General features: G+C 47.2%; 1 protein-coding gene across 1 annotated transcript in view; it reads right to left on the minus strand.

Moving 5' to 3' along the window:
* Nucleotides 1-5145: 5145 nt before the first annotated feature.
* Nucleotides 5146-13829, minus strand: part of SDHB (succinate dehydrogenase complex iron sulfur subunit B) — a 29245-nt gene continuing 20561 nt past the window's right edge. Inside the window, exons 4-8 of the mRNA XM_006188258.3 lie at nt 12211-12347; nt 11472-11588; nt 9226-9327; nt 7803-7925; nt 5146-5381 (exon numbers count right to left, since the gene is read on the minus strand). Of these exons, the coding sequence (XP_006188320.1) occupies nt 5304-5381; nt 7803-7925; nt 9226-9327; nt 11472-11588; nt 12211-12347 (557 nt within the window). The 3' untranslated portion in view covers nt 5146-5303. The remainder of the gene's footprint in view (nt 5382-7802; nt 7926-9225; nt 9328-11471; nt 11589-12210; nt 12348-13829) is intronic.

Here is a 13829-nt window from a genome sequence, read left to right on the forward strand (position 1 = left end):
GAACTCTCTGATGGATGGGATATGGAGGTGCAGGAATGGAATCAAAGATGCCCCCCAGGATTTTAGTCTGAGCAGTTGGGGGCAGTGGAGCTATTTGCTGAGATGGGGCAGCTGCTGGTGGAGCAGGTTGACCACTTGCTGGATGGGGCTACCTTCCCTCAGTTCAGGTGAGAAGACCTGTTTCCTCTGCAGATGCCCCAGTGGAGGCAGCCTACTTCTCAGAGCCCGCAGTTCCTCCTCCACTGAAAAAAAAAAAAAAAAAAAAAAAAAAAAATCCCTTTCCTTCCCTAAGCCTCTCTCCTCATCTGAAAAATGAAAGCTGTTGGGAGGATGAGATGAGGGGGTGGGGGCTTGGTAGAAGCCAGTTGCTTTCTTGAGACTATGGCATGGGCTAGAAGCTTCATAAAAGAGGGGGCTTGGGGACTGCACTGCAGTATCTGTCCCTCATTTTTCGTATGAGCAACTTGGCATTTAAGGGACTCCATCCTCTGGAGCCGTCTGGGAAGGAGCCGAACCTGCCGCTTGCTCCATGGTCTTCACGGGGCAGGAGGCCAAAGGAAGCTCCCTTCCAAACCACGGAGGATGTGGAAGGCCTGGGGTTACCTTAGAGGAAGCGGCTTTCGCTGTGGTTGTCTGGGAGGTCTGTGGCCTGGGATGCAGTCTTCTGTGGGCCACGACCCAGGGAGGAGTTTCCCTCTTGGGATTGCTCCTCCCTTGGGGGCCCACAGGAAGGACATAATATGCCTGGTCCTGTAAACAGACAGAGGAGGGGGTTCCTGGAGAAGGAGAACCAGGCAGGGTTTTCTTGGCATAAGAGAAGCCACTTTTGGCCTAAGCCATTTTGTGATCTAAGCCTGGCCACCATCCTTGCCCTTGAACAGATGTCAGTAATTAACGATCTTCAGGGAACAAAAGAACAAAAGATTTACCAGGCAAGAGAAGAATTAACAATAGCAAAGGTACTATATCAGTTGTAAAGACTCCCAGGTCTCTTTCAATGGTAAGGATTACTCTGAAGCTGTCAATCCCCATATCAGCTGGAACCTAAAGCTGATGATGTTGACCTTTTCTGACCCTCGTGACTTCAACTAAAGCTTGGACTTTGCCTGCCTCTGAAGCCCCTTCATGAATATGCATAAAGCTTAGCTTAAAACTTCCACAATTTTGCTGTTCGGGAAGACACTGCTTTGGGAAAAATCCCTGGTGTTCTTACTGCAAGTAATAAATCCCTCCTTCTCCCTACCTTTAGCTTGGTTGTGTCTTTCGGTTCCACACACACCAAGAGGCAAACCCGGTTTTGGGGTAACAGTCTGAGTAGCAAAAGCCTTGAGAAGTCACTTAATTTGGACCAGTTTATTCTACAGTATTGCCTCACTTCTCAATTTCTCTAGTTTCACTAGATTTTTGCAATAAAAAGGATTTTCTCACCTAGTGACAAACCCCATGACAAGATTATGGCTGTCTAGACACATAATAAAGTGGAGCTTCAGCAGTTTGTCTTGTAGTTTCCCGGGCAAGGAGGAGACTGGAAGAGAATTTGAGCTGGGAGTCAGCGGCACGCCCTCCCGGCCCCGAGCAGCCCGTGTGACCTCACAGATGAGAAACGAGCATTATGAGTCTTGCACAGAGAAACCACCCTCCCAACAGGAGGTCTCTAACTTTGGCCAGTCATGTCACAAATACACCCAACTGTCCAGTCCAGAGGGCTGGGAATAAATCACCTTTGAAGTCCCTGCAGTATTCAGCAGAAGGCCTTCCACACAGTAGGTATTTGAGGCAAATCAATTAAACTGAATTTTTGGAGCATTTGCTCAACTGTAGGCTAAATGTGTTTTGCATGTATCATTGTTATTTTAAATGAGTATATGTTTTAATTTTTAATGTTTTTTTTTTCAGCTTAATTGATGTATTGACAACATTGTGAGGTATTTAAAGTGTATGATGTGATGATTTGACGTACCTATACACTGTGAAGGGATTTCTGCTCATCAAGTTAATTAACACATCCACATGTCACATACGTGTTTATTTATTTATTTTTGGGCGAGAACTCACATTTATTCTTATGTAGACTTTACCCACAATTCTGAGAGGTGAATGTTTTTTTTTGAGGGGGTGAATGTTCTTAATTCCCATTTTACAGATAGGAAAATAGAGGTTCAGAGTAAGACAGGAGAGAAGGGGGCAGGGCACAACCATTCAAGGTTGACACAGCAATTAGCACCAAGATGGCGGAAGATTCAACTCCCAGGAGACTTTGAGGCCCAATACGGCCCGGAGATATGACTTCCAGTAGATCTTGAGCTTCGTTATATGCTCATTGTAATATATTAGCATGCTAAATGCACTCCCACAGGTGCCATGGCAGTTCAGAGTCTAACCATAAAATGTCTAAAAAGTGGATGGTGTCCCAATTCCTGGGAATCCTTGCCCCTTGCCTAAAGTAGTTGGAATAATCCTCCCATTTGTTAGTATATGAAATTGCTGAGCCCATAAAAACTAAAAACTAACTGCCTTGCCTCACCCCAAGGCCTTTCTTGCTCTCTTGCTTTTGGAGAGAGAGCCTGCGCTCTGTCTGAGTGTACATCTCTCTGAATAAATCTACCTTCACTCAACTATGGCTCACTCTTGAAGTCTTTCCTGCTCAAAGCCAAGGACCCTCACTTGGTGGGGCACGTCCCAGGAACTCAACCTGGGACCTGGGACCTGGGACACATGTCAGGGACTGAGATCTGGGACACGACCAGGTCTTGTGCCCTATTCTTCTGCAGTAAGAGGTTCAACAGCTTGCCCAAGGACTGGGTGAGAATTGACGGCTGGCTTCAGTCCTAGAGAGCCATTCCACAGTATGGTTTTTGTGAATGAAAGCACATCGGCTGGACACAATCAGGGCACAGAAGTAGCATAAAGGACGAAAGACTGTCTTTCTCTGCTCAAGTCTGCAGTTTTCTTAGAGAAGTCTCTGTGACTTGAAATGGAACAATTGCCTGCAATCCAACGAAAGATTAAATACGCAGAAAATTAAGCTATCAGTTGATAACATTCTAATTTGGCTTGAGTTTAAATGGATGAGAGTGACCTACAGTTGCAAGCGTGATAGCCAGTGAAGCTGATTTGAAGTGGCAATGCCTCAGTTTCTTATCAGTAGCTGGAGGTGCAAAACTCATCTTTACAAGCCATTAAATTTGTCGTGAGAAAACCCCATCTTTCCCTGCAGGTCTAGGGATTAGAAGCAAAATCATATTATCCATGAATCCAAGGAATGTGACCTTCCCCAGGGCTGACGTAAATCAGCTGGGCATGAACAGACCTGGAAGGCAGTTTGCCCTCCTGCCCTCCCCCCGTGGGTGTGGGGGCCTGCCTGTTTCCCCAGTTCTTGCTGCCAAATTTGAAGCACAAGAGCTGAGGACTGGGTACTGTGTGGTCTTACTAAGATGGTCAAGAATTTTGAGATGATTTAAAAAAAATTTTTTTTTTGAGATGGCAACTTAAGGGCAAAGACACTGTTCTCTCAGTTTCTAATGATTTATGTTGGCTACTTTTTCCTTGGTAAACCGGACAGCTAGGTGGGAGGGAACTTTGTCCATCCTTGCCCCCAGCACCTCACCTCTTAAAATGCCTCGTCTAGTGCTTTTGAATCGTTCCCTTTTAAAGTGAGAAATGCTCACTAAGCTTCATTCTCAGTGAGTCAAACATTTTTCTTAGCCCCCTGATACAAGAAGCCTTTGTTTTCAGGATGATCTCACTGCTACAACTTAAAAACAGCCTTGGAGTATTCCTAAGAGTGAAAATAAGGTCCGCCCAAAAGTGCATTCGCAGAGGAAATGGGTAAATAAGTTACAACACATCTACACCACAGAGCATGTAACCAGTGGTTAGAAAGGCTAAGGTTGAAAACAAATTTGACATACACTGGTAGATCTTTATTAGCACTGAACAGGCCCTTACAATATTGTGGGGTAAAAATAGAAAGCTACTGTTATTCACAATAGCTAAAACATGGAAGCAACTGAAGTGTCCATCAATGGATTAAATGGATAAACAAAATCTGATACATACATACAAAGGAGTATTATTCTGCCTTAAAAAGGAATTCTGACACATGCTGCAACATGGATGAACCTTGAGAACTTTATGCTACGTGAAATGTGTTACAAAAAGACAAATACCATATAACTCCACTTGTATGAGGTAGAAAGTGACAGAAAAAGGTGGAAGGATGGTGGCTAGGGGCTGGGGGAGGAGAAATGGGGAGCTGCTGTTTAAAGGGTAGAACCTGAGTTTGGCAAGATGAAAAGAGTTCTGGAGATGGACGGTAGTGATGGGTGTACAACAATGTGAATGTATTTAATACCACTGAACTGCACACTGAAAAATGGCTGAGGTGGTAAACTTCATGTGTATTTTACCATAATTAAAAAAAAAAAGGAAAAAAACAGAAAATTGCTAACCAATTATTTCACATCTTATTTTTGAGGGGAAGAAATTTTATATATGCACACACTTGTGATGACATGAAGGTCCAGAAGGAAATAATGTGAACTGTCAACAGGGGATGTGAAACTTGGGGAGCTTCAGTTTCCACTTTTAACTTGACACACTTTTGCACTGTTTTTTCAGTTACCACTTTTGTAGTAAGCATCCCAGCCAAGGCAGCGGTGGTGGGAATTCATGCTTTCCCTGGGAGGGCTCTGGAGGTCATTTGTGGAACTAACTGGAGTTCACAGCTGAGCTGCAGGAATCTGTAACCTTGCCTCAATGAGACAGACAGACTTACCAGGGTCTGGTTTTAAGTAATTCTAATACTGGGAGCTGTAGAAGCCGGGCTGCTCTGTCTGTACAGTAACGGATCCCTGTTACTGAGCACTGGAGTAACTGTGGGCATTCTCGCACCAAGGGGGTGAGGCTGGCACAGCTACGGCACCACTGCACAGACGGGCAAACGGAGCAGCAAAGAGAAGGGATCTGCCCGAGGTTGTCCAGCGCTGAATGGCAAAGCTGGGGACAAGCCCCAGGTCCTGTGTGACACCAACTTTGCCTGCACCCACTGTAAAGCCCCGGCCCCCTCCTCAAGGACAAGGACTCCTCCTTCTGGAAACTTCACATCCCTCTGCAGCAAGTACAAGGAACAGGCTTGCTTTGTTGTTGTTGTTGTTAACAAAGTAGAATAACATTTATTTATTTCTTAAAATGTTTATTATACATGCTGTATTTGTGGACAATCAAGACTGGTGATGGAACTCAAATTAGATATAAATTATGTTCAGCTGAGCTGGTTACAGTCTTGTCTGGCATGGGAACAGTTAAGCTGAGGCTTTCTTCTCCTTATAGGTGGCCATCATTTTCTTGATTTCAGCAATAGCTTTCCCTGGATTCAGCCCCTTGAAAAAAGAGAAGAGAATCAATACCAAACGGTAAGTGAAACCGAATGGAAGCGTCCCACGACCTTGGGGGAAGCAGGCTCAGGGCACGGTGACTGCAGATCAAGTCCTTTAATACCGGAGACCTGGCCTAAGAGCTCTCCTCTGTTTCCGCTTTTAGATATCTGAAAAGCGGCCAGCTCTCTCTGTCAAGAGCCCTGTCTCATTGGATTTCTGCTGGTGAGGCTACTGTAGCAGGTAAACAAGCCGGGGAAGAGCCATCTCTTCTATGACTGCGTGTCACAACCAGCCAGACGTCTCTTAAGGTCCCACATCAGTCACATCATTATGATTAAATCAGCACCCACAAGCTCTCAAAGGCACGTGTCAGAAATGACCCTCTGTCAACCCTTCAGAAGCACCAGTATGAGTCAACTGGCCGAAAACACTGGCCTTAGCTACAGTGTGACCCTGCAGCCAAAACATCTGTTCTGCAGGACACACAGTAATTAAACCCAGTGAACGCCAGCCTCGTAGAAGTAGGAAGGGAGATAACCAAGTATTCGGTAAAATTAGACACTCATCTCGGGTCAATGCAAGGTCCCCTTATTTTAGGACAACTCTAACTCTGGAAATAAAGTGTGTAGAAAGAAAGAAAGAGAAAAAGGATCTTTGGAGAGAGAGAAAAGGGACAGAGAAGACACTTCAGAAGACTGACAGGGAATCATCTCTGAGACATTAAGTGAAAAAGGAAGATGACCGTGACAAACGACACAGGCAACACTTGCGCGTAGCATCAGGTATCTCTGGGAGGGCACACAGGAGTCTGGTAACAGCACTGCTGCCGGGCGGGGGGAAGACCCTGCACAGCGTACCCTCTGAACACTGAACCATGACTACCCCTGCCCCACCTGTTCATCGAAAGGGTATTAGACTTAGGCCGTCGGTAACAAGATGACACCCAGTCCCAGTGCAGGAAGGCAGGCACTGGCCTTGGAGGCAGGTGGCCTGCGTCTAGCCCTTGCCCTGCCCACAACCTGACAGTGACCTTGGCAAGCTGCTCCCCTCTCCACCCCTGCTCCTGGGCTCAGCTTTGCCAGCTGTAAAAGGGTTGCACCTGATGATTTTCAAGATCCCTTCTAGCTCAAACAATCTGGGCCTGTGTCTGGTCTGGCCTCACAGCCCCAGCGTCCACCCCGCTTTACTGAAGGGGAGGGCGGGACACGGAGACAGTCCCACAGAGCCTCCGTCCGTCTGCTGCCTTCTGCGATGTAAAGGTTCATGCCCAGGCACGCCCCTCAGGATCCTCTGCGGAGCTTTGGAAGAAGTACAGAAGCCAGGCCCCAGCCTTGGAGATGCTGTCTTCTGACCAACCAGCTACAAGGGGCCAAGCACCCACTTGTTTTTTGAAGTAACAGAAGGTCCCGTTTATGGAGTGCTCACCATGTGCCAGGCACTGTTTTAAGCACTTTAGTGGCATGACTTGCCTCAGAAGTCACACAGCTCGCTGGGCAGACCCTCGGTGGAAACGTAGGCAGCGGGACACCAGAACCTTGCTCTCCCGCTGGTCGGGACCCCACCAGGCCTCACAGCCGATCTCCCACGTGAGAACCCACGTGAGAAGCACAGAGGCGGAGGGTGGGGCCCCTTGAAACACAGCGGAATTACCCTTTCTGGGTTTCATGTTAGTTAAGATATGCTGCCTTTTTTTTTTTTAACTGCGATCTGGTTGTCCTAGAGCTTTCCATCTTGCTGTCTGCTCATTGCACCTTTAAAATGGAATTGCTCTGCCCACAGTCTCTGCTCAAAGGGCAGCCCTGGCTGCTCCCTGCCCTGACTGGACCAGGGCTGGTGCCCGACCACAGCTGGCCTAGCCAGCTCTGATGCGGGGCTGCCGGGGAAAGCTGAGCTGGGCCACTGAGATGCCCTCTGAGGAACGTGAGCCCAGAAAGACTGAGGGAAGACGGGCACACGCTGAAACCACAGGTCAGGGTGGGCCCCGGAAGCAGGAAGTATGAACAGAAGAGGGAGTGGAGGCTAAGTAAGCAGGAGCTCTGAGGCTGAGAAAAGACAGAGAAGAGAGAAAGCGCAGGCCCGCTGCCAGGGAGCAGAGCAGACCGGCAGTGATGTCACGACAGACCTTGGGGCAGGGAGAGGGAACCTGGCCCCTGCAGCTGCCTGTGTGCTGACGGCTCTCCTCCTGTGGCTCCTACCCAGTCGGGCTGAACACAGGCTCCTGTTCACGGGCCCCCGTGGCATCCCTGACTTCCACCAATCCCCCGTGAACCTGACTTAAAAATCGTTCTCAAGGGGCCTGGAGAGTCTGCTCCGTGCAACAAAGTGCCGACAGCCTGCGGCTCACGCCGACACGACGCGTGCAGTCTGCTCCCCACCAGCACACGCCAGCTCCGCAGCAGAGCCGAGGGCCACGGCCCCACGCACCTTGGGACAGGTCTTCGTGCAGTTCATGATGGTGTGGCAGCGGTACAGAGAGAACGGGTCCTGCAGCTTGGCCAGGCGCTCCTCTGTGAAGTCGTCCCGGGAGTCGATCATCCAGCGATAGGCCTGGGAAGCCAGGGACTGGTTAGCTGAGCTGTTACCCTAAGTGGCCAGAGCAGCCCTCTGGTTCAGCTCAAAGCTCTAGGCGTGCAGAGGAAAGGGGACTCTCAGCTTAGATGCCTTGTCCCCACACTCTAGCTCTTGCCATTTTTCAAAGAAAGTCTCCTAACTCTTCTGTAACACCTTTTAATCATCTTGATTAATGATCCCCACAAACCTTTGAACCACACGCATCTGGACCCTGGTGCTTAATTATATACAACTAGGCATCGTCTTCAAATGATTTCATGTTGCTCATCAGCTTCCTCCCAGATTATGAACGAGCGAAGGCAGGGCCTGTGTCACACGACTCTCTTTATCTGTCTTCACAGCACTACCCATTGTCTCTGAGTAAACTGATGACTCAACAGACTTCTGAAGAGATAATATTTGTTCTACTTATATATATATATATTCTTTTAATTAGCATATCCATCCCAGAAGCCTGAGCCCAGCCAGCTGAACACTGATTAAGCTTCTGATCACTGGGCCTGCCCTGGCCGTGTTCCTGAGAGGACCTTCACATTTCCCAGCGACTCAGATCATTGGGACAAGCGCCAGCTGTGGGTGCACCTCATTGTTCGGTCTTTAATTTGGCCAGGAATCAGTACTGCTAACTGTCACACAACCACAGAACTTCTCTTTTTGTGGGACAATGAGAAACAAGAAGTTATTTTTGAGTTGCTTAAGAGTGTGAAAAGCACTGACTATAAATGTAAAAAGTGTAAGCTTCGCGAGAAGGCAGACGGGGCCCTGCAGTGAGCTGCACCCAGAGTGGACGGCAAGGAAATGTGGTACCACTCTCTCCCCACGCAAGCCCTGAACCCGGCGTTCCAGGCTTTCACTGGCCTGGAAACTACTGCCAACCTGACACCCGGGTAATTGCCCCTCAACAAAATGTCTTTCTCTCCTGCTTGCACATTAAAAATGGAAGGAGATGGGGAGCCTTCTGGCAGATGCAGTCTGGTGAAAGCAGGCAAGTGGGCAGGGAAGAGCCAGCTGCACAGGAGAACGCTGTAAACATCTGCAAGACACGGCTGCCACCCCGCAGCCACCACCCCGGGCACGACCCTCCCCACACTGACGTGAAGGCATTTTGCAGAGGAAGCCCCAGACTGACTAAAAGGCCATGTAACTTCTCTCTAACGAATGCCAAGGAAGGAAGCCGCTGCGCCTCAAACACCTGGTTTCCAACAATACACTGTCCTTTTGGATTTCTGGATGCTTGAGTTTCAGTTTCTCTTAAAGTCAGGCAGGAGCACCTCACCTGCATGAGCACCGCGGGTCCCAGGTACTTGTCGCCGTTCCACCAGTAGCTGGGGCAGCTGGTGCTGCAGCAGGCGCACAGGATGCACTCGTACAGCCCGTCCTGCGCGGGGAGGACAGGGCAGTCAGGGGCCGCGACCGAGGCATGGCTGTGTCCTTAGCGGATTAAATGTGAGGTCTGGGGTCAGTGCGTGAACAAAGCGCCCACTTGCCCGTGAGCGTTCTTGGCAAAATCCTAGGAGTGGTTTGCAGAGATTTATCCGACTCATAAAAAAGATCTTGGAATTGAAATTTAGAAATTTGCTGAATTACAGCCCAGAGTTCTTAAGTCTAAGTTGAGTGTACTTATTCTTTAATAAATTACCCCATTTATTTAAAAAAAAAATTAAAGAAAACATGAAAAAACCTTACCACCCCCAATGCAATCTAACAGAAATTAAAAAGGCCCTGGGTGCGAGGCATGTGGAGTCTACACCAGCCTCTCTGCCCTGGCTCAACAGAGACCTCACTTCAGGTTTTCAGTGGGAACACCAACATCGTCCTAAACAGCCAACCCACACTGAGCACCTTGTGCTTTACTGACTTTACTTCATTTGATTGTCACAATAATCCTGGGGTGAGTGCTATCGGATTCCCATTTACAGGTAAGGCACGAGGTCCAGAGAGGGTAGGTCATTTGCTGAGGGTCCCACAGCTGCAAATGCCAGAGCTGGGATGGGCCCCCAGGCAGCCTGACTCTGGAATCCCTACCCTAACACTGCCACACTGACTCAATCTGCCCAACCAGTTCTAATAAACTGGACTTTCTGATTTGGGGAACAACAGAAGCTGATTCAAAGTGGTAAAACAGAAAGGCACACTGACATCTGAAATGACAGCTGAAAACAGATGACAGTCGATGGTTACGACTGTAACCACAAGTCTTCAACAAAACCTATGTTCTGTTCAGGAAGCTGGTGGGAGTGTAAACTGGCCCCACTGGTCTAGAAAGCATAAGGTCACACGATTAAGAGCTTTAATGACCATCATATTCTTTAGTCCACTTATAAAAAGGTAGTTGTCGACAGAGATTTATCTTTGGGTGGTAAAATTATAAATTATTTAAAAGTTAGTTCTCTGTATTTTCCAATTATCCATTATGAGCATAATGGCTTATTTAAAATCATGGGGAAAAAGCTAGGTTCAGCATATTAATTTACAGAAGAGAAAAAGGCCGAATAAGCACAGTTTAGAATTTAAATGAGTAAATTCTGACTAGAGCACACGCTCAGGGGAACCTCCTCTCCCTAGTACCACCACACGGAGGAGGCGTTTACTAGCTACAAGCCTGCCGACCCGAGGAACGCGAGACAGCCCGCTGGGCCAGAGAGGCCAGTTCCAACCTGGACCCTGGGATGCGTCAGGCTCCCTGCGAGTTGGAAACTGGGGGCAGAGCTACATCCTGAGAACAAGAAACTCTTGAAAGAGAAGTCAGCTGCTTACTCTGACTTACAACATCACTGCATCGGCCCTCGTCATCTCCATGATGACAGAGCTTGGCATTCTTACCAGCACTTTCCTTTCCTAATGTTTTATGGGGAAAAGGAGAGGGGTTAAGTATTCCCCAAGACCTAAAGGGGAGAATCCATTTGTTCATTCACACAACTAATATTTACTGATAAAAAGCACATACCAGGATCCTGGAATCCAGAAAGGGGTAAGACCCAGCCCCTGCCCTTGAGGTGTGCTCGTTCTGCTAAAGGGTTGTCATGTAAATGAGTGAAGTGGTGACCCTGAGATAGCACATGTTCCTTGGCCTTGTGCAGGCACGTTGTTGGGACCTATGGTCCCCTTCCCAACTCTTCCTCTCCAAAGGACACTGAGTATGCTGGGAGTGAGTGTGCAAATCAGAGACTTCTTAGAGGAGTGTGCAAGAGACTAAAAACTCGGTAAGTCCTTCGCTTTCAGTGACTTTACAGGCTGTACAAAGAAGGAGCAAGTCTAAGAGTGAGAAGGCCTGTTCACAGCCTCACACAACAATCAGTAGATCACTGGTCCCTGCATGGGTTCGCATTACCCACCCGGCCCCAAGAGGATGGATATCCAACCCTGGACAGACAGTTTTGAAGTTCCCTTCCAGAAGACACTAAATGGTCTGTATCATCTCATGCTGCCACCGCCCCTCCCTCAGCCCTCAAGTCACACTTCCCAGCAAACATCTTTGCAACAAAATTCCTCAAATCAAGAAAATAAATTGGGACTAATGACCAGTTTCTCCCGATCTTCTATGGACTGCAGGTACTGCTGCTTGCCTTCCTGGGACTCGTCCTTCTTCTTTAGGTAAGGCTCAATGGATTTGTACTGAGCGTAGAAGTTGCTCAAATCCTGAGATAAAGAGGAAGAAGAAATGCGTCAGATTCCACCACCACCCCCTTAGCTTTCCTATTTACCCCATTTCTTGGACACTGCCTACTTTTCTGCCCTGTGACACTCTCTTCCTTTGGCATTGATACTTGCAAAGGTCACCAAAGGAGAAACGGTCACAATGTAAGCATGATTAGGAAATCTCCTCTTTGCCCACTTGGGAAACTTTCCAATCCCACAGTCCTGTCTCGCCACTGTCCTTTAAAACATTCAGTCAGAAAAATGGAAGGTGGTCAAACAGATGAGGTATAAATTAAAACATGTAACAACGGCTGCTCTCCCAGTTGGCATTTTCCACATGAATTCTTTGTAGTTATGGCCAGATTTTTCATTTCTGAAAATGTTTCAAGTTCAAAAAACTTCTGTGCCCTGTTATTCCCAAACAATCCTCATGAGACGAGCTGCTGGAGGATCTTCTAGGCCACTTATCTTCTGCCATTCAAATTCCTTAACTAAAGTCAGGCAGGGAAAAGGCTTGCCCTAAAGATCTATAGCATAACACATGTACCTCTGCCCTCCTTCTCAAAAAAAAAAAAAAGTTGGGGGGGAGTGGAGAGAGAGAGGCAAACGGGCAGAAACTCACAGGCACAAGATCCTTTATCACATACATATGTGGGAGAGGGTAGATTTTTGAAACTTTGTTGAGGTTGGTGTCAATTCTTCGGGTGCAAGCTAGAGTGTTGCCTCCGTTGATGTTCATCGCACAAGAGCCGCAGATACCTGCGAGAAAACACAGTCAACGCCGCCCTCCCCAAGTGCAGTCAGTCCAGCCTCAAATTCTTCCCCCTGCATTGTCATTGCCCTACCATCAGGGGCAGCGCTGACGTGGGACATACCTGTGCAGAGGTGCCTGCTGCTTTTTTTTCCTTTTCCTTCTTCCTGCTGCCCAGAATGTAGACTTAACAACTGTAGTTACAAAAACCATCCTGTGAAACCACGAGGCAACCCTGCGGTTGGAAGCTGCCTGCTAAGGGTGGTCCTGGAGCACAGAAGGAGCCTGGGGGCGCTGCTGGCATCGTGGAGTGCCCCCACCACCCTAGCTCCTTGCTTCATGTGTTTTGAGAGATAAATCAGCCTTTGGTTTGTTTTTTTTTTGAAGCCACTGTAATTTGAACTCAAGCTTTTAACAGATACAACACCCCAAAGCAAATCAACAGTCTCGATCATCTTAAAGTTGAGGGCTGTATGCAGATTATCCAGAGACAGCTCTCATTCTCCCGTCTCCCCAGAGCAGTGCAGTGGCTGCACTGGGGATGTGAAACCCACATGAGCTGCCGTAGCACTGACTTTTTAAGAAGAATGAACTCATGTGAAACCAAACCAAAGCAAACCACAGCAAGCAAAAATAAGGTGCTGACCAAAGACCCAGAAATGAGAATTTTCTTAGCCCGGACTCATTTCCTGTGTATGGAATTTCCTAGGTTTTTCAGTGTTAAAAATGACTCTGCAACCTATAGCCCTGCTACCACTTCTCTGAAGCTGTTCTTTGAAGACAGCAGCCCAGAGGAATGTGACTACCTGTGAAACTTACAGAGCTGTCACTTCCATAGGACTATGTTCTCTCCTCTCCTGTTAATAAAGAGATGATACAGATCTGTCTTATGCAAATACTCCTACAGTTCCCCAAGAGATTGAGTATTATCAATATATTTACGTATGCCTGGCATTCGACTAGAGCAGTACTCTTTCATAAGAAATGGTATACAAAAAAAAAAAAAAAAAAAAAAAGAAAGAAAGAAAGAAAAAGAAAAACAAATTCAATGAAACCTCTCTTAAAAAGGCTTCCTTGGAAATTTCTCTTCACAAACAATGGAAACAAAAGTAGTTGCAATTAATATCATTCTGCCTCATTCTTTTTAGTTCATATGCGCCACACCTTATGTTCTTGGCTATGAAAGAGTTTTACGGGGAAAAGTTACTGAAAAGCATCTTTATTTCCTGTGTTGCCAGGACTTATGTGGGGAAGGTTGGTATTTAACTACAGCAGAATGTTCCTTGAATAGCAGGATCCAGCCACACTATCATTATCTGTCAGCATTTGCTACATGAAGTCCAATCCTGTAAGATTAGCTGAATCAAAACAGATGTCTTAGAAGTAGGACTTTAAATGCTTGAAATGCACAGCAGAACAAAGATAAAAAGCAACGGGCCAATAGCTGTAATGACTTTTTTTTTATGGAAGGTTATTTGAGGGAGAAAGTT

The sequence above is a fragment of the Camelus ferus genome, chromosome 13 (assembly GCF_009834535.1).
Source record: "Camelus ferus isolate YT-003-E chromosome 13, BCGSAC_Cfer_1.0, whole genome shotgun sequence".
In the NCBI taxonomy this organism is placed as follows: Eukaryota; Metazoa; Chordata; class Mammalia; order Artiodactyla; family Camelidae; genus Camelus; species Camelus ferus.